The sequence below is a fragment of the Podarcis tiliguerta genome (assembly GCF_965153285.1).
Source record: "Podarcis tiliguerta genome assembly, chromosome: 14".
Taxonomy (NCBI): Eukaryota; Metazoa; Chordata; class Lepidosauria; order Squamata; family Lacertidae; genus Podarcis; species Podarcis tiliguerta.
Window position 1 is genome coordinate 31,878,557 of NC_139547.1, and position 20,310 is coordinate 31,898,866.

A 20,310-nucleotide genomic window follows, 5' to 3' on the forward strand; every position below is an offset into this window, starting at 1 on the left:
TCCGCTGTGCGCAGTAAGGGTTACTCCCAGGTAACCGCGCACAGCCTCGCAGCCTGCTTTGTGTTGCAACCGAGGTCTGATCGGAGTTTAGTGTTTAAGCGATTAATTTAGCGTGGCTTTTTTGTGGGGGGCGGAGCAGGAGATGCTGGAGAGAAATATCCTCTGCATGACTGCCCCCACACCCCGCCAGAAGGAGGCGGTACTCAGGGGGTTAACGGGGAAAGGGCAGCAAAGAAAACCGTCCCGGTTACATTCAACGCAGTAAATACACTCATTTTTGGAAAGCAAAAAAAAAAAAAAAAAAAAGGGCGGCTGCCTCTTTAAGAAGTCGGAAAGGGTCAAAGCCCCGCCCTCGTATGCAGATGAGACGGTCGGAGGCCGCCAATCGGAAGTGCGGGAGGGGAGGGGCTGCCTCGCCCCGCACTCAAAGAAAGTTACTGGCCGGCTTCGCCGCTCGGCTTCTACTTGGCGACGTCTGTGGCTGCGAAGAGGACGCGTTTGGAGAGCTCCGCTTTTTGCGCACGGGAGAGTTTAGCGCACCGGGGGGACTTGCTCGTTTGGCGCTGCTGCGGCTGCCGATTCCGCTCCGGAGGCTCCTACTGCTGCTGCTGCGGCTGGCCCAGCGTCGCTTTTCGCCCGGCAGGCGGCTTGGCGTCGTGCGCCCGGCTGCCTCTCCATCGCGCGCTCCAGGCACCGTGCGCTCCCGGCTGGCCCGTGCCTGGCTCCTGGGCCCCGCTGCTGGGGCGCCCCGCTCTTCCCGGCCGGCTCTACTCGCGCGCCTCCGATGCTGAACATGAGCGAGGAGCACTCCAAAGCCCTGGAGGCGCCGGGCAGCCCCGCGGGCACGGCCAGCTCCATGTCCCACGTGGACTCGGACTCGGACGCGCCGTCGTCGCCCGCTGGCTCGGAGGGGGCCCCGGGGGCGCCCTCGGCTTCTTCGCAGCGACCCGGCGGCGGCCCCAAAGGCGAGCCGGGCGACGTGGACGAGCGCTTCCCGGCGTGCATCCGCGACGCCGTCTCGCAGGTGCTGAAGGGCTACGACTGGAGCCTGGTGCCCATGCCCGTCCGCGGCAACGGGGCGCTGAAAGCCAAGCCGCACGTCAAGCGGCCCATGAACGCCTTCATGGTGTGGGCGCAGGCCGCCCGGCGGAAGCTGGCTGACCAGTACCCGCATCTGCACAACGCCGAGCTCAGCAAGACGCTCGGCAAGCTGTGGCGGTGAGTGGCCGGGCCGGGGCGCGCGGGGCTGGGCTGGACGGGGCGGACGAAGCGCAGCAGCTCGCGGTGGGGAGAGAGGTCGCGCCTGCGAGGGCAAGACGGGCAGAGAACGGAAAGGTGACGGCCAGGGACCTTTCCCTTTAAAGTTAACGCGCCCCGACGGGAATGAATGGGAGTTACTTCCAAGGAATACACTCAAGTAAATGGTGTGGGATTCCAATCCGAAACAGATTGATGACAAATTAATTGCATTAGAACACCAGTGGGAGTATTTTTTTTTTTTAAAAAAAGCGAAGTTTTAAGAGTGGGATAGCCACCCCTTTTTTTCGGGGGAGGAGTGTATGTTACATTTTTTGCTTTCCCCGCAGCACTTAGGCAGCAGGTCTCAAACCCGTCTTAAAATCGTGTTACTTTTTGGTCTGCTATTGTATTTTATCTTACCTTATCCCTCCCCTTCCCCCTTTTAGCAAAAGGTAGCCCAAGGTGCTCCAGTAAATATAATGTCATGGCAGAGTGGGTTCGAACCCTGATCTCCCAGTTTCTACTCTGACACACCATTTTTTTATGCTTGCTGTAGTGTGGTTGGAAAACTTTCCAGACATTTAACGGTGTATGAATTTAAGTACATAAATTAAGACTTTATGGGTATTAAGGCCCCTTTGGAGAGATTAGATGGTGTTCAATTTCTCTTTCCCCAAACCTATCCTTAATGTAGATGAAGTAGGGTTCATTTGAACTCAATTTCATGTTTGTTTTTCTGGATCTCCAGATTTGAAGACGGTGAAACAAAAACTGGGGGGGGGGGGGAGGAGGCATCTGAGCTTTTTTAAAAATTCCATCAAACCCATCTTATTTCTTCCCAATTAAAATTAGTAGAGCTCTCCCCTCCCCCAGCATTTTCTGTCGAAAAAAATTAATTCCGTTGAAGTTTGTGCTGCTTGTAAGAGAGACTGATTAGGAAGTGGGGGAAACAGACTGAAAAAAACAGGGAGGTCATAGGAGTCACTTTTTGTGAGCATTATGGAGTTAGTGATGTCTCTTCCCAAAGGAGCACTGTATGAAACATTTCCTAACCATTCCCAAGTTTCGAATCACCTGGGGTGTCTCTTGCTGTTACAGTGGGGGGCCCAGTAGAGTCTCCAGCAGCTCTTCGGCTGATAAATCCCAAAGTCCGGGAACACCTGGTGGAAATCAAAGGCACAGGCAGCATAATGAGGGACAGCTGGTGTGGAGGGGGGGGGGAGAGAAAGAAACATCAAGGTTCAAATCAGGGACATTTCTGCTACTTGAAAGGCATGCACTTTAAACCTACCCACCACCAAAGCACCCCCAAATTCCCCCAAACATCTCCAGGCTGCCTCTTCTGTCTTGGCAATTCTGATGGTTGCTGAGAACAGCATGGATCTCAGTTGTGCCTCACTGCCTGGGTGGAAAAGCATGTGAGGTGTGCTACGGCATTGCTTTCAAGGCCGCAGTGGCCTCCTAGCAACCTTGAAGCATCCAGCTGTCTGGTTGCGTGGGCAAAAGTCCTACTTAGCGACCCCCCTTTCCTCCCAAACTTTTCTCTCCCAAAGCATTGCACACTTTGGAGGGCTATCCCCCCCCCCCAGTAAATGTGATATTGAAAGGACACACTCCTCAGAGCTGCGAAGGGCCCACTATTCAAATATTCTCATTTTTCTTTAGAGGCTTTCGGAATTGGGTATGGTTTAGTTCAATGTACGGGTGTCCAGTGGGTTATTTCTTGGCTCTGCCAGTTTTTCTCCTCCTGTTTCAGAAGGAATAGCTATCAATCTATTACTTATTTCCTATTATTATTTATTTAAAAATTCAAAACTTTAATTAGTGCCAGTAATGTATGAACAGGATGCGGGCCAAACCCAGACTGGCTCATCTGGCTCAGTGCAGTCTGCCCTGACAGGCAGCTGCGCTCCAGGGTTTTGGGAAATACTCTTTTGCATTTTTTAAAGACCCATTTCATTGCCTCTTCATAAGGAATAGAAGAGCGCCATTTTCATGTCAAAAACAAGAGTCTCGTGGAACCTTAATAGGCTGAAATATTTCATCTGCAGGTCTGTGCCTGTAAAACCTATGCCTAACAATTCTGTTGGTTTTTACGAGGTGCCACAGGAGTTTGTTTTGTCTCTTGGTTAGTGTCTATTAAGGCTGGCAGTGCCACCCTTGACACCTTTGTGGGTGTGAGAGTGAATCTGTTGACATTTCCATGTGGTATTTTCAGACCAAGTCTACTTCTATTAGGGTTTGCTCATAAGAGGCATTGGGTTGTTCCGAAGTCTGTGATTCGGAAAACGAAAAGCATAGGAAGCGGACTTATGTTGTTTCAGACTGTTTGGTCCACTAGTTCAGTATTGTCTATGCTGTCAAGGGTTTCAGAAATAATTCCCTTCCAGCCCTACCTGGGAATTGAACCGAGGACCTTTTACATGAAAAACAGATGCTTATTCCCTGAGCTATGGCCGTTTCCCATCTGGACATTTGTTGTGTGGCAACAGGGTAAAGTTGTGTTAAAGCTACTGCATTTTCCTTCAAGCTCCTGGGCTACTAAACTTGGACCCTTGGTTAGAAATGTCAACACTTAAAAAAATAAAGGTTTTAATGATACCTTCATGTAACCAATTACTTTGAAGGAATAACAAATATAAATCCTGAATGAAAAATGCAACTGGTACCACCTCCCAGCGCCACATTTTTTATAAAAAAAACCCCTTACTTGCATTATTCTTAATGTAAATAATAAATTCACTATTCTTCGATGGTACTAGTACAGAGCAGTCCCAACTCTTTCCTTTCACTTTGAAGGGATAAGGAAATGGGGGAGAAGGTTCGTCCCCCCCCCCCCGCCGTTCTACTATCTTAATGATAGTAGAATCATAAAATTGATCATCTATTCCCACAATGCGTTCTCTCCACCATGTATAGCCCTGCAGGTTATAATAATCAAATTGACTGTGCCGTATTTATTGCATGCGGTTTTAAGGCTACGGCAAAGGGTCCGAAAGAAGCAGAATGCCTGCAGCAAATACATGAAGCAGCAGCGACTGACCCGGCCATTCCTCGTGGAATATCAAACTGCGTAGCAAAAATAAATCGTTCCAGCGGTAACTGTTGACTTGGCTTTGTCAGATTAGTGAACCACCTTTGCAATCTGCCAGCGCTTTCCTTCTAGATTACTTGCTCATGTTTTCTCAGTAGCTGCTGCAAAGAATGTAATTTGATAAGATGGTAATACTACAACATAGTACTGATACAGTCCATTTCAAGTGTGGTGCCTATATTATCTCTGCATTAATCTTTGCCACAGCTGCATAAGGTAGTCCAGTATTATTATTCCCATATTACAGAGGCTGTGGCTGAGAGAACAGTGGCTTGCCCCAAAAATCTCCCTACTGAGTTTATTATGACTCAAGTGAAATTTCATCAAGGGTTCTTCGTCGCTCACAGCTCATTCCTTTAACAATTGCCTGTGCTGTGAGCCCCACCAGACTGGCGATTCTGCAGCATGCCGTTGACTCAACAGTAGTGCATTAGTGGTGGTTAAATACTGGACCATCCAAACGTCATTTTGCTGTAACAGTAGCTCTGTGATGGCTCCCCAGTTTTATTGCACTCTTGCACTATAGCGCAGCAAAAGCAGGAGACACACCCTGAGACATTTGTGGCATAAAAAGTTACAGGATTTCAGGAGGAAGCTACAGAGTATGTGCGGATTGGAAACACAGCAGTGCCTCTGCCCCAAGACTTTTGCGGGCACAAACAGCATTGAAAGTGTGATTACATGCAGTATAACTGGCCTAGTGTCATTGATGTCAGATGAAAAGGACATCTGTCTGCATTTGATGCATGTGCTAGGCACCGTTTCTGGGATAGTTGCACAATCAACATATGTGCTTGGAGTCTAGTGTGAGAGGTGGAGGAGATACCATGAGTCATTTAGTCCAGCCCCTTTTCATAAGGCTGGAAGTCTGTAGCATCCTTGTCCTTGGAAAGGGATTGTGATTTTTGCCTTTCTATGAGCTGTTCTGCTTGATATTCCCTCTGAGGCTAAAGCTCCCCTTACATCAAAGTAGGTACCAGTGAATATAGTGGAGCCAGTCCACAAGCATATATTCCTGAGGGATATCTTGGTTGGTAGAGCATGAAACTCTTAATCCCAGGGTTGTGGGTTCAAGTCCCATATTTGGTGAAAGTTTCCTGCAGATCCCTGCAATTAGACTAGATGATCCTCTTGGTTCCTTCCAATTCTATGAATAAGGTCACCATGCACACCTATCTCCCCAAAAGGGACAAGCTGTCGCTCCTTGTTTGGGGACTGAGTCACTCATCAGATGGGCTGTGTGTGTAAATGGATCATCCCACTTCTGATACCACATATGACTTTCCCTTCAGTTTTGACACGGGATGGTTCCCAGTGGAGTTGGTTTGCACCTTGGCTGTCAGTAAGCAAGGCATCCAATCATTTTTACCTAAGTGCATGTGAATTATTGGCCTCTGTTTCCAGGATGCCTTTAAAATACTCCTTTGTCAACAAGTTGGGAAGGTTGACTTAGTGACCTAGAGCAGCCAAGTGCACTGATGCACCCGATCAACTGATAGCCTTATTATTTTAGCTCTTTTTTAAAACAACAACAAGATGGCTCAGAGCAGGACGGTCACAGCTGAAAGCAATGCAACACACCCCTGGAGCTTTAGGGAGTAGCCTCTTAGTGTGTCTCCTATTCGACCAGCTGGATTTGCATGGATGCATTTATGCAATGCTTGGCTACAATGTGCTCTGACGTATAATGAGTTGAAAACCTTTGCAGAATAGTTGTGTGTGCTCGATCCAGAACCAAAAAGATGCAGTGTTAAGGTTGGTGGCATAATACTGCATAACAGGGCCATCTGATGCAAGTTTGCTTGGAAGGCATATATTGTTAAAGTGCTGAGTTCAGTGGGGCCTCTTTCCTAGGACTGCAGTTTCAGTATGTTCCCAGTAAGCACACGTACCTGAACATAGGCTGCATGTGTGTCTGTGTGCATGCACACACACTCTGTAAAGGGAGTGGCCACAAATGGAGAAGCCACAGTATTGAAACCCGCTCTTTCCTGTTCAAAGCACCAATAATGTGTGTGTCCAAAGACTTATGCACAGTGTTTATAGCAAAGGCTTTGGAGTTGTTGTGCCTCTGTTCACATCCCTATTCGGTGCTGCAGCTCAGCAGCTGATGGTGGACTGGTCACTCTCTCAGCCTAGCTTATCGTACAGAAGATAGTGAACAGGATGCTATTGCACACTGCCCCATGATAGCTGCAGACAAAGCGAAAGAGTATATTAAATATCCCCACACTGCAATCCTATATATCACTGCTTTGGTTTATTCCCCACTGAGGCAAAGGGACCTTACTCCCAGGTAAATGAGTCTAGGATCGTGGCCTCATTCTCACGGAATCAGGAAGAAAAGTAATATTTGGATGGAAAGGACAAAAACTGAGCACTGTTCCTCTTAGATCGGCGCTGGGCAGAAAGTAGATCAGGGTCTGTTGGTTGAACTGGGGTGAACTGAAGATGTCAAGGATTTCTGGCTCCCAGGGCCATAGGTTAGTTGTAGAGAATCTCCCTTGCATGCAGAAGGTGTCAGGTTCAATCTGTGGCATCTCTAGGTAGAGCTGTGAGATACTCGCTGTCTAAAAACCTTGGGCAGCTGCTGCCAGTCAGTGTAGACAATACTGAGCTAGATGAACGGAGGGTGTGGCTTGGTATTAGGTAGTTTCCTATCCATCTTCATATCTCCTAATTGTGTAAACAATGGCAACCACAGAGTTACTATTCTCTTACACTATACTGCTGAAATGATGAAAGCTGTATGTGTTCAATAGGAATGGCTTTTTGGTTTGGGAGGAATATGAGCGCAGGTCAGTTTTGGTACTCAAAACCGAATTCCTGGGCTCATAATTCTTTTATTCTCAGTAAATGTCTTGTGCATCTGGCTCCAGTTGATAGAGCTCTGGGTTCTAGCAAAACACTCAGAGTAGCTCCTGCAAGCATGAAGTCTGCTCACTCCTGCCATAAGGTATTAAAGCGTAGCTAGGGAAAGCTCTTAACGTGCACTCTTTTTTGTTTTTGCATTTGCAGTTTAATCTTAAGCATTTCCAAGGTGAAATCTGTGCCTTTGAACATTGCTGTGAATCTTTGCCTCTCCCTGTACAACCTGAAACAGCATTCCTGCTTCTGCTCCCAGGTTAATTTAATCGGTGAGGTGGTTGCCACATTGAACTTTTCTGCCCCTGGCACCAAAACCTCTTATGCTGCCAGCTGTGACTATTTGTAATCTATTGGCAACAGTTTGCAGTCCAGTGAAATTGACTGATAATTAATGGTCACTTCTAGCATCAGTAGCTCCTGAGCTGTATGCCTTACTCGCTAAAGCAATTTGCAGTCGCTTAACTTTTCCTCTTCCAGTTTGCAACCCCCCCACCTTTAAACGAAGAGAGTCTGTTTTTAACCTTCCGCTGATCCCAAATGGATTTTTTTTTTTTTAAAAAAAACCAGCATTTTGGTCTAGTGCCAAACATGTCAAGGTCCCTTTAGAAGAACCGAGTTATTTCCCGAGGCTTGGGAGCCTGGAGCCTGGAGCCTTTCGGCTGCTGCAATCGTCTCTCATAACAGGAACCATTTCTTTATTTTTTTGTTCTGCACACAGTTGTGTTTCTGTTCATCCAGGTGAATCTCAAGCCAATCTTCTGGGACAGTGGGGACCTGGTCCCCAAACTAGGGAATGTCCAGTATCCCAGTAACTGATTAGTGTTATCCAAGGACGCCAGAATGTAGGAGCAGAAATTGCTCTTTGTAAACAGAGCAGAGCACGGGAAAGGATTTGAGAGGGGGATATGGGAGGTTTGTTTGGCTCCTGGTGTTGGGGTGTGCGGTTTCAGATTTCCATTCCATCTTACTTCTTTCTCTCCTGTTTAAAAGCAGTGGCGGCACCGGAAAAAAATTCTTGGAGGGCACAGAAAAGGGCAAATTATATTTCCAGGTGGGCGAGAGAGAAAATCGATGGCTTATGTCAATGACAGGAGTTCAGCATTCAGGACACTTGCCCCTCTGCCCCCTTTGGACACCCCCTGTGTTTTAAGGTGGCAGAAGCTCAAGGGCATGGCATCTGCTTTGCACACAAAAGGACCCAAATTCAATCTCCAGCAGCATCCTCAGGGAGGGCTGGGAATGTCCTTGTGCCTGAATCCTTGGAGGGCTGCTGCCAGGTGCTGTAAAGGTAAAGGGAGGGACCCCTGACCATTAGGTCTGGTCATGGCCGACTTCGGTGTTGCGGCACTCATCTTGCTTTATTGGCCGATGGAGCCAGCGTACAGCTTCTGGGTTATGTGGCCAGCATGACTAAGCCGCTTCTGGCAAACCAGAGCAGTGCACAGAAACACCGTTTACCTTCCTACAGGAGCAGTACCTATTTATCTACTTGCACTTCATGCTTTCGAACTGCTAGGTTGGCAGGAGCAGGGACCGAGCAACGGGAGCTCACCCCGTTGTGGGGATTCGAACTGCTGACCTTCTGATCGGCAAGCCCTAGGCTCTGTGGTTTAACCTACAGCGCCACTCGTGTCTCTGCCAGGCGTTGTAGACAGTACTAAATTGGACGGACTAGCAGTCTGACTCTGTATAAGGCAGCTTGTTCTGTTCCTTGAAAAAATAAAAATTGCCGGCCTCTCACAACTGCGGGAAATGGCTTTTGCTGCAGAGAACTTGATTTTTGAAAGCAGTCCAGGCCAACTCTACAATCCTATGATCCTCTTGCGTGTCCTCCCTTTTGGTAGTAGCCGGTTGCCAGTGAAAACAGCAAGTCTATTGAGCCCCTGGATCTGATGTGAGGTGGCGCATTTGGCTGGATGAGGATTGTCGGTTGTGTAAGCACGAATTTAAATTGCTCGTGCGTTTGTGGTGCTTTAGAAATAACGAGTGACATACAAGATTAGTCGTGCTTGGAGCTAGACCCATTGAAATGAATGGAGTTAAGTAAATTTAGTTTATTGATTTGGGTAGTCTGACTTAGCTGGATATCACACAAGTGTCTATTTGGGCTCATATTATTTAGTAGTTTAAGCCTTTCATAGTTAAATGGAATTTTCCCGTATAAACATATGGAAATTAAATGAGTGAAATACGCTTTGCCTGTAATCTTTTATTGCAAATATTATCAAGTAGTTTCCTGGAAAGATTTGCAAAAAATAAAAATTGCAACTTCCTCTTCATACTCTGGCTTGTAGCCAATGCCAGCCCTACTCAGAGTAGATGCATTGAAATTAATGAATGTTGCTAACTTAAGTTCAGAACTTGGTTGCGTATAGCCCTTGGTGTTGGCTAAAAGCTAATAGTGTTCTAACAGTGCAATGCTATGCACACACACATACCTGGGAATAAGTCTGGTTGAAATCAGTGAGCTTTACTTCTGACTAGTGATACCTAAGATTGTGCTGGGTGAGCTTTGTGGTTCAGGGTTGGTGTTTTCCTGTGCATTGTTAAAAGTTCTATGGATCAAAAATTTGGTAGAAGAGGCAGGGAAGAGATGCCTGTGTATATGGGGAGAAGGGGGGTACAGGGACAGGAAAATGCTAGCAGGTGCTAAGGAAGAGCTCTAAAAATCATCACCATCATCTTCATTTCCTCAAGCTGACCATTACAATGGTACCTCGGGTTAAGTATTTAATTCGTTCCAGAGGTCCGTTCTTAACCTGAAACTGTTCTTAACCTGAAGCACCACTTTAGCTAATGGGGCCTCCTGCTGCTGCCGCGTAGCCGGAGCACGATTTCTGTTCTCATCCTGAAGCAAAGTTTTTAACCTGAAGCACTATTTCTGGGTTAGCAGAGTCTGTAACCTGAAGCGTATGTAACCCGAGGTACCACTGTATTTATTTTGCAAGTCCTCTTGTCAACTAAGAGAGTATTAGAGACTTTGAAATGACTTTGCTGTAAGCCTCCTTTATGAAACAGACAAGCATATATGGAGAACAATTGCAGGAGAGCTGCAACGATAAAATTAAAACTCAGGGGATGGAGGAAAGTGGTGGCTGTTGTAAACTGGTTTGTGTTGGTGCTTTAATATGCGTGTCCCAAACCCACCCTTTTCACTGCTGTAGGAGAACATTTTGGTATGGCTACTTTGCTTTTTCCTTCTTCTTCCTCAGATCCTCCCCCAAAGTTTTTCTCCCTCACCCCTTTGCCTTCATCTCTCTGTAATCTCTCCTCCTGGAGTCTGGAGGAAGGCTAAGGACTCTTAAAAACGAAACCTTGGGTTCCTCTTTGACTCGCGGCTGCCAGCCGCTGAAGGCAAATCTTTTTCCCCAAACTGCGCAGCTGAACCGTGTGATTAATGCCGCCGCCACAACAACAGCAGTTTTAAATTGAAGTTACCTGCCAGACTCACAAGGGCAACTTATGAGGGAGGACAGTATATGGGTCCCATTTTTCCCTGTAAAAAGGTGAGGGTCAAACCAACAGCTACAACATGGGAGTGCAAGCAAGGCTGTGTGGTGATCTAATACATTTTAATTGTATTGGTTTAAGTGGAAACACTTAAACCAATACAGTTGGCAGTAATAGCAATAGGAATAATAAAGATATAGCAGTCCATCCTCTGATGTTTTCTCCTAAGTAAATGCTACTTAAGTTTATTTACCGTATTTTTTTGCACCATAACACTCACTTTTTTCCTCCTAGAAAGTAAGGGGAAATGTTTGTGCGTGTTATGGAGAGAATGCCTACGGGTGGCGGGGGGATCTGCTGCAGTCGTGAGCAGATGATCCATGGTTCCCCTTCCTTCCCTCCTCCGTGGCTCGCTTTGAAACAGCAAAGCGGGAGAAGAGCCGCTGAGTGGGGAGGAGAGAGGGACAGAGAGCCTGCTTCTTTAACAGAGCAAAGCGGGAGAGGAGAGGAGCCGCTTACACAAGTGTAAGTGGCTCCTGTCCGGTTGGCTCCTTTAAAGCAAGCAGGCTCTCTGTCCCTTTCTCCTCCCCACTCAGCTCGCTAAATAGCAGCAAAGTTCTTCAGCTCGCTAAGCCGGGGATGAGCAGGGAGGAGGGAGAAAAGCAGAGCCTGCTTGCTTTAAAGGAGCAAAGTGGGAGAGGAGAGGAGCCTTCTCCTCTTATACCCCTCTTCTTCATTATTAGCAGCATCCTTCGCCACACACCCCATGCGTGCTCCTTGTCCCTTGAGTGCTTTTCCTTCGGCTGGGGAGGGCGGGATATAAATAAAATTTATTATTATTATTTTTTATTATTATTCCTTCCCTCCCCACTTAAAACATAGTTACAAAGCACGGATCCACATGGATCCTCAGGATTTTTGCACTGGGTCACCCCAAATTCACCATCAGATCACATAGCATGTCCATGACTACATCTTGCACCAAAAAAATCACACACCCACTTTTGCCTGGGGCCGCAGTGGTGCAAAAATGTGGTTACAAAGCATGGATCCACATGGATCCTCAGGATTTTTGCATTGGGCTACTCCAAACTCACTGTCAGATCACATGTCTGTGGCCACAGCATGAACCACAAAAATCATACATCCACTGTTTCGTTTAGAATATTTTTTTTCTTGTTTTCCTCCTCTAAAAACTACGTGCGTGTTATGGTCGGGTGCGTGTTATAGAGCGAAAAATACGGTATATGCTGATTTCCCACAAGCATTCAGTAGGACTCGTCGTTCCAAATAAGTGTGCAACAGATTGTGTTTTTACTGTGGGATCCTATACACGTCTTCTCAAAGGTAGATTTAATTGAGTTCCATGTAGCTTTCTCCATGCTAAATGGATTTAGGATTGTAACCTGAACAAGTTTACACTGAAATTGTGCTCGTCTTCTCTGCCTGGAAAGTTTGCTTGATGGATATAAAATTATGTAAAATGAGAGGGGTAGAGTGACTAGAGAAGAAGAAAAACCAACATTTTGTATATTGTTGTGGTTCAGAATTTCTGAAACTTGTAACAAAGATTAAAGAATACATTCCAAAGATTTGGAAATACTCGAAAGTCTCGCCTGTAAAATAATGTTTAACTTGGGTATTGTTCGTTGCAGTGATGGGAAATCTGATCTGTTATATGCAACTGGTAGGAGCTGTATATAATTTCATTAAACCCTTTTTAATGGAAAACTGGATTCTGTTCAGGAGCAGAAAGTCGGTGTTGAGTTCCAAATTATACGTGGTTATTTATATAGATAATTGCTATACTGTGCAGACAAAAGTAATTTTAAAAATCATAAATTAACACATGTAGCAAATCACTAAAGAATATTTACTGATAGCAAGAGCAGGACTGATCAGTGTCTACTCCTTTAAAAGCATGCTGAAATCAATGTGTCAACCAGTTACCTGAAACCATAAAGAGGTTGGGGCCCCCCAGAACCAGGTCCTACCTTAGAAGGAAGTTCAAACACAAGGAGCCACCACTGGAAAGGCCATGCCCCATGCCTTCATGCCATATTCATCATACTGAGGAGGAATCCTCAGAAGAGCTTCATGAACTGAAGGCAGATTTCAGCTGAAACTGAACATTCAAGTCTTACAAATTTCACATGAGAGTAAAGCAGAATGTCAAAGCTCTCCAACTGGAATTTTCTGCTTTGACTGGTTTTTTCAGAGTTTCTATATAGTCCTATACACATTTATCTGAAAATGAACCTCAAACTTAACGGGATTAGACATGCATAGTATTGTTCTGTTCTTCGTTACTTTGTAATATCTGTTAAACAACTAAATTTTTAATTTTTGAAAAATCTTCCTAAAACACATGAAAACAATTTCCAGTTAAATATGAAGCCCATGTTGTGATGTGATATCTGAGAATGGGGAAGAAATTCAGTCCAATCTGCAACTAAACGCAAACCTACCTAATTTGCACTTTTCTGAAGTAATACACAAATTGAAACAGCTGTCCTTCAAAATTTGTACTTTTTCTGGATTTTGCAATGTAGTCCTCCAGCCAAATAATGAGTATAAAAAGACACATCCTCGGTCAAAATGTTTATAAAATGCATATGTTAAAATAATTTACAAAAGCGCATTGTATTAGGGGGAAATTGGTTTGCAAAAATGCATATATTAAGCAGAATTGAATGCAAGCATGTACATTGGGGGGAAATGCACTAAAATGATGAATTTTCATGAAGACTTTTTTTTTTTTTAAAAAAATGCAAACTGATGTGGAAAATTGAATTTAAGACTGGAAAAATGAAGGGGTAGCATTCTCCAGTAAGAGAAATCCTCTCTTTACTTGCACTGGGGCACGTGTGACCTTTGACTTAGCTTTCCAGACCAAAACACATGCGACATGTATTGCGTAAAGCAGGGGTCAGCAAACGTTTTCAGCAGGGGGCTGATCCACTGTCCCTCAGACCTTGTGGGTATGCCGGACTATATTTTTTTTGGGGGGGGGGAATGAGCGAATTCCTATGCCCCACAAATAATCCAGAGATGCATTTTAAATAAAAGCACAATTCTACTCGTGTATAAACACACTGATTCGCAGACCATCCACGGGTCAGATTTAGAAGGCGATTGGGCCGGATACAGCCCCCGGGCCTTAGTTTGCCTACCCATGGTGTAAAGAGATTAGATTGCAGTAATCTAGTTTTCAAACGGAAGCAGTGATTTTAATCTCTCTCTCTTTTTTCTCTCCAAAAGTTTGCTAAGTGAAAGTGAGAAGCGTCCCTTTGTCGAAGAAGCCGAGCGCTTGCGAGTCCAGCACAAGAAGGACCACCCAGACTATAAATATCAGCCACGCAGGAGGAAAAGCGTCAAGGCAGGCCAAAGCGATTCTGATTCGGGAGCCGAATTGAGTCATCACAGTGGGAACCAGATCTATAAAGCAGACACTGGTCTGGGATCCATGAGTGAAACTCACCACCACAGTGACCACGCAGGTAAGGAAAGGGGAGGGTGACAGATTTATAATGGGAAACACAGAGAGGGCTGCAAAAGTCACTCAAGATGTAGTTGTTCACAATGTATAACAGTATAACAACTTATAGACACAATGCTAAAATGCAGTATATATTGAAAAAATGAAAGGGTATGTGCCATTTCACCCTATTTCAAATGCCCTTCCCAGTTGTCAAGCAATTAAGTCACATCTACCGCATACATTTAAAGCAAATAGCTTTTCTAAAAGAATCCTGGGAGCTGTAGTTTAAGGGGGCTCAGAAGGGTAATCTACAGGTCCCAGGATTATTGGGGAGGGAGTGCCTTGACCTTTTAGAGTGGTAGTGCGATGCAGTGCTTTCAGTGTCTGGTGTAGCTGTGTCCTTAGAGAAAACAGTATCTATAGGCAATGACAGTATGCAGTTTCTTTAAATGGGAAGGGATCTAGCTACGGGTTAGAGAATCATCTTTGGATCAATCCCTAGCATCTTCAGATTGGACCGGGAACCTTTTGGGTAATAGTTGATCTCTCCTGTTCTCCCTTTGCCAGTGAACTTTATAAGGGGAGAACCCAGCCCATTCCTCATTCTCCATTCTGCACTCCTGTCTCTTGCCCAACACTTTCTTGCAAAAAAACCCCAACCCCGCAGGGATTCCATTCACAGCTCTCCATTTTTTGCTGCTGTTCTTACTCAGTGGTGCCGTCGGTGCAGCTCTTTGGGCAAATATCCAGGGCGCCTCTCAGCAGAACGGGGAGGAGGGTCTCCCAAGGCAGCAAAGTGAGACTTGACCACATTTTGAAGTAAGTGAGCGTCAAAAGAGTCTCCTGGTCTCACAGTGGCCAACCAGATGTCCCACTGGGAAGTCATCTTCAAGGATGGGTAACCTGGAGCCCTCCAGATGTTACTGGATTCCAACTCTCATTGTCCCAGGGCTGTCAGATATTTTTGCTGAAAACCACCGGTCATCACAAAAATTACAAATAGTTACGTTGTGAAGTATGTTTTAGCATCAGTGGCTCCCCATGTCATGCAGTAAAATCTCCTGTGGCATGTTGGGCTGCTAAAGCAGGCACAGAAGCCTTGCATAATTTTCTCCCATTTATCAGCAGGCAACATATTTTTTTCCATAATATTCGGAACAGGGAAACTCTCTGAAGAATCCCTTGGAGAAATCACTCCCTGGAGAATTATGTGGGGAGCGATAAAATTCTCGCCGTAGAATAGTTTCCACCTCTTCCTGCTGCAAGTAACATCAGTGCCGATGGATAGATATTCTAGCATGTCTCCCATCTAAATACAGAGGAGACATAGTTTGAAATCTCAAGGTTGCAGGTGCCTTCTGTGTTGCATCAACGAATAATTAGACAGAAATAATCTGGAAGGCCATAATCAAATTTCACAGAATAATAATAATAATAATAAATTAAGTTGCATAGTTTGGAGATGATTCTATTGGCTGAGGTTGGTGGGAGCTGGAGTGTGACAACATCTGGGAAGATGGGAAAGTTTGCCCACCCCAATCTAAAGCATTCAACCCCCCCCCCGAATCCAGCATCTAAAATTACCCAACCATACCACTGCCCACTCCAGACTTAATCATGTATTAAATATCTACCCTGCCTTTCCAAAGGAGCCCAGGGTGACAAACATCAAAATGTTAAAACAATACATAAACATACTTAAAATGCGTAAAAGCCAGCTAAATGTTTTCCAAAGCAATTAAAGAAAAACATTTCAAAACATTTAGAGTATCTAAAAGTGTTTCAAAGTGATCACATACCCATCAAAGTTCCTGATTTCAAGGTTGCCATGGCCAGTATATGTCAGCCATCGGATGCCTGGGTAATACATGCCAGAGCATCAGAGGTTACCACAGGAACCTTGTCTCGATGCTGAGCCCAGGGAAGAGTGCTTGTTCTATCTATGGAGGAATGTGTGTACTTCCATATCTATGGAGAACTTTTACATGCCACTGCCCCATTCATTGCAGTGAAAGAAAAAGACGACCACAAACCAGCGTAACTCTGCATTTCAGCATCCGCATTCCACGCAGGGCCCACTCCTTTGCATCGCTACTTAAAGAGGGTCTTTGGTAGCAAGGAGAAACTTTAGATCATCAAAATGGGGGAGAAGGTTGACGTTTGGCAGTCCCAACTCAAGCCTTCACCACAACTGCTTTTAATCTAAGGCCAAGAGATCAGATTGTGGATCTCTGACTAATTTGTCTGGTTTGACCCCTCAGTCAACCAGCTAGCCCCCTTGATGGAAGCTGTAGACCCAAACATCTGGAGGGTACCATATTGGGGCACTGGTTGGTATAGACCAGAGTGGGGAGCCTCCAGATGTTTCTGAACTCCCAAGATTCTGTGTGATCCCTGTTTTCCTTTGGGTCCGATGTTGGCGCTAAGGGACCACTAGCCCAAGATGCTTGAAATGGCTTGTTCTGAACTGTGTTCACATGGTTTGAAATGTGCTTTGTCTCCAGGGCAGACCCACGGGCCCCCTACCCCGCCCACCACCCCCAAGACGGACCTCCACCACGGGGGCAAGCAGGAGATGAAGCACGAGGGGCGCCGCCTAGTCGAGAGCGGCCGGCAGAACATCGATTTCAGCAACGTCGACATCTCTGAGCTGAGCAGCGAGGTGATCAACAACATGGAGACCTTTGACGTCCACGAGTTTGACCAGTACTTGCCGCTCAACGGCCACTCTGCCATGCCGCCTGACCACGGGCCGAACTCTGCGGCAGGGTCTTACGGGCCCGCCTACCCCCACCCGACCGGTGGCAGCGGGGCTGGAGCCCCCCAGGTTTGGACTCACAAGAGCCCTCCCGCCACCTCGCCTCCCTCCAACGAAAGTGGGCAGCAGAGGCCCCACATCAAGACAGAGCAGCTGAGCCCTAGCCACTACAGTGAGCAGTCCCACAGCTCCCCGACTCACTCCGACTACGGCTCCTACACTGCCCAGGCGTGTGCCACTACTGTGTCCTCTGCCACGGCCACAGCCTCTTTCTCCAGTTCCCAGTGCGACTACACAGATCTCCAAAGCTCCAACTACTACAACCCATACCCCGGCTACGCTTCCAGCCTCTACCAGTACCCATACTTCCACTCCTCGCGCCGGCCGTATGCCACCCCGATCCTCAACAGCTTGTCCATCCCTCCCTCGCACAGCCCCACCGCGAACTGGGACCAGCCGGTCTACACAACTCTGACAAGGCCTTGAGAAGGACGCAAGGAGTTGTTGAAGACCTGAGGTCTTCCCTGGACCCCCTCCCCCCCAAAAAAGTATGCACTACACAAGTTCAGAAATGGAATGAAGAAGGCGCAGCCCATGAAAGGAGCACCCCCATTTCCCCGTCCCAAGTGCCTCCTGTTCTTCTGTAATGACTTGGCCATCTGCTCCAAAACCCTTTTGAAAAGTTTCCAGAAGACAAGAGTTCTATTTTCTTTATTAATAATAATAATAAATAATAATTAATAAAGCATCTGGACTGATGGTTTCCTTTGAATACATGAAGGACAGTATATTCTAACTCCTCTGTGAGGACTTAAAAGAGAAGTGCCACAATTCGTACGCAGGACAGTGCAAAGTTAACAAGGAGGCGACAAAGGCATTCCGGGGTCTATTGCAATGTGAGGATGAGTCGGCCTTGGCGCACAGAACCACCTAGATTTTAAAAATCCTAATCATTTAATAATATTGAGGGACCACTCGAGAATCTTTTGGGACCTACCAACCAACTAATGTCAGAATTCCTTTGATTTGTAATCAAGAGTTCTTCTAAGCAAGGTTTGGCTGTAATTAACATTTTTGTTCAGAAGCTTAAAAAAAAGTATGTTAAGCTCAGAAAAAAAGTGTCTTTTTGTCATTGTTTTGGGGTAAATCTGTTAAATATGTATTTATGTTCTGTGTAATTTTGTCTTTTTTTAATTAATGAAGTAATTCTGTGCAAGAAGTAGATTTTTTTTTTTTTAAAGAGATTTTAAGGAGCATAAACTAGTGGAGAAAATATGGTTTTCCTGCTCCTTAAAAAGAAGGTGGTGCAGTGCTTTGGTTCAGCCAGTCTTAAAAGCAAATCTGAAATGCTTCTCAAAATAATTAAAGTGGTTATGGAAGGATATTATGGAAGGGAAGTGATGGATTAGTTTTCAGGGGGAGCAGGGAGAAAAAGAATCCTTACTGATGGTATTTCCTTATAATTTGTTGAGGAGTTATTATAACATTGATACTAAGTTATAAATAACATATATTTACTTCTGACCATGTCGGGCCAGAAATGAGGTTTATCAAGTCTAGGATTCTATTAATGAAAGAAACTAGCCAGCTGCTGCTGGGAACTGATAAAACACCGATCTCAAGGTCCTGCCTGTGGGATTCCTCCTAAACACCTAGTCTTGGGTTGGACTCGATGACCCTAAGGCCCCTTCTACAGTTCTATGATTCTAATTAACAGGTAGACTTTTTCTGATTATGGTGCTTCTCTTTTGCCATTGGGGCTTATAGTCCCTGAGAGCTCCAGCCCTCCATGAATTGGTCGCTATCTTTTCCTGTCCCCCAAAAGCCACTGAGGCTCATGGCAGTACCCTCTCCACCTCATGAGGTTGAGAATCCTAAAAAGGCAATTATTGGTTGTATGAAGGAACATTGAGCCTATTGCCAATGGGATCCAAAGGAAGGTAACCCCCTCCGAAAGGTCCAGTATTATGGGAGAGGGAGGCAAACTCCATAGGACTGGTCCTGGAATGATCAACAATTGTGTCTCGAGAGTCTCTTAAAACAAAAATATTGACAGGGTTTAACCAGTTCCTAGTTATGGTTTTTCATGCCTATTCCTTCCTGGAAATGGTTAAAAACAGGCCCAATGTTAATTTGGAAGAGCTCCCTTCTCTCTCCAGCGAGGCTACTTCAGCATGAATGTGGAAAAAGGAAAATGGCAATAAGCGTACCTTCCCCATGCCAATTAGTTTCAACACATTAAATTAAATTTGAAGGCATCATTGGATTTTGGGACTGTGCTTGGGAGCACAGCTCGTTCTTGAGAAATTACATTTTAAGCAGAAGTTACGGATTGAGTTTCACTTTAATGTTGCCTATTTAGGGACCAGATGTCATCCTTCAAAGCTGTGAAAATAAAAACGTTCTCCACTATATTTTGGTTAGTTTTTTAGATGTAGACTAATATTTCGTTGATGTTTTGTTCCATTGTATGCTGAGCATATAATAACCATCCAACTCTAATGGTAACGTTGTGCCTTTTAAAAGAAAACTTTATAAATCTTTAAAACTTTCAGAGGTTATCTTATCTTTTCTACGTTTTCATATTCTTGGGGTTTTTTTGTTTTTGTTTCCGTTTTGCTGAAAGGTGTTTCTTCTTTCTTTTCTTTCTTTCTTTTTTGCATATTGCCTTTTGGGAATTTGGGGGGAGGTGGGAGAACAAAGCGGGGAGGGGCAGCAGCGGCTCCTTATGCAATCTATTTTTCTGTAAAGTTTGAAGGTCGTCTGTTGTTATCTGTTCTGTTCACTAGCTTTTGACTAAGTACTGCTAACTTTTGTACAGGTCCATTTGATAAAATTAAAAAAAATGCCTTTTATCCAGCAGTTGCTGATATATTCATTGAAATAAGATATTTGTTTATGCATGGGAAGTTCCCATGGGAATAGGGATTGAGAGGCTGTTCTATGCCCCCCCAAGCACTGTGGGGTGCTCTTTTCATTTAAATGGGGTGCAAGGTAACCCTTGGGTGACAGGGCTGTCTTCTGGGGGCAGGGCTCATTGGGGCATAGATTGTAACAGATTGACACTAAGGTTGAATTGCCATTTTTGGCATACATTCCAGATTACGCTTTTAAAAAATTAAGAGCACTTGGACTTAATGTTGGGATTCGAATCTCAAAGGGAAGCCACTCGGTTACCTATTTTTGTAACGGTTGAGGTGCATCAAACCATGGCTGGGGGACTGCTGGCCAGCCACATGGCTGCTGGAGTCCAGATTGCATCATCCAGTACAGTCGATGCTCAGGGATGATAGAAATCGTAGCCCAACAGCACCCCCAAGGGGGGCGAGTTCTCTGTCCCTGCCTGAACCCTTCTCAGACATTCAGAAAAGTGGCTGGTGGATCTATGGGCAGGGAGGATTCACCCCCAACACACCTGCG

General features: G+C 45.5%; 1 protein-coding gene across 1 annotated transcript; it reads left to right on the forward strand.

Annotated features, from left to right (window-relative positions):
- Positions 1 to 415: 415 nt before the first annotated feature.
- Positions 416 to 19,745, forward strand: SOX8 (SRY-box transcription factor 8). The gene is made up of 3 exons (XM_083414228.1): positions 416 to 1,218; positions 13,913 to 14,151; positions 16,637 to 19,745. Exons 1-3 carry the CDS (start codon positions 785 to 787, stop codon positions 17,374 to 17,376), a joined length of 1,413 nt encoding a protein of 470 aa, XP_083270354.1. The 5' UTR covers positions 416 to 784; the 3' UTR covers positions 17,377 to 19,745.
- Positions 19,746 to 20,310: the final 565 nt, after the last annotated feature.

Coding starts and splice junctions, on each gene's coding strand:
- SOX8 (XM_083414228.1), top strand. CDS start 785: ATGCTGAACATGAGCGAGGAGCACTCCAAAGCCCTGGAGGCGCCGGGC. Junction 1,219..13,912: donor ACGCTCGGCAAGCTGTGGCG/GTGAGTGGCCGG, acceptor TCTCTCCAAAAG/TTTGCTAAGTGAAAGTGAGA. Junction 14,152..16,636: donor CCACCACAGTGACCACGCAG/GTAAGGAAAGGG, acceptor CTTTGTCTCCAG/GGCAGACCCACGGGCCCCCT.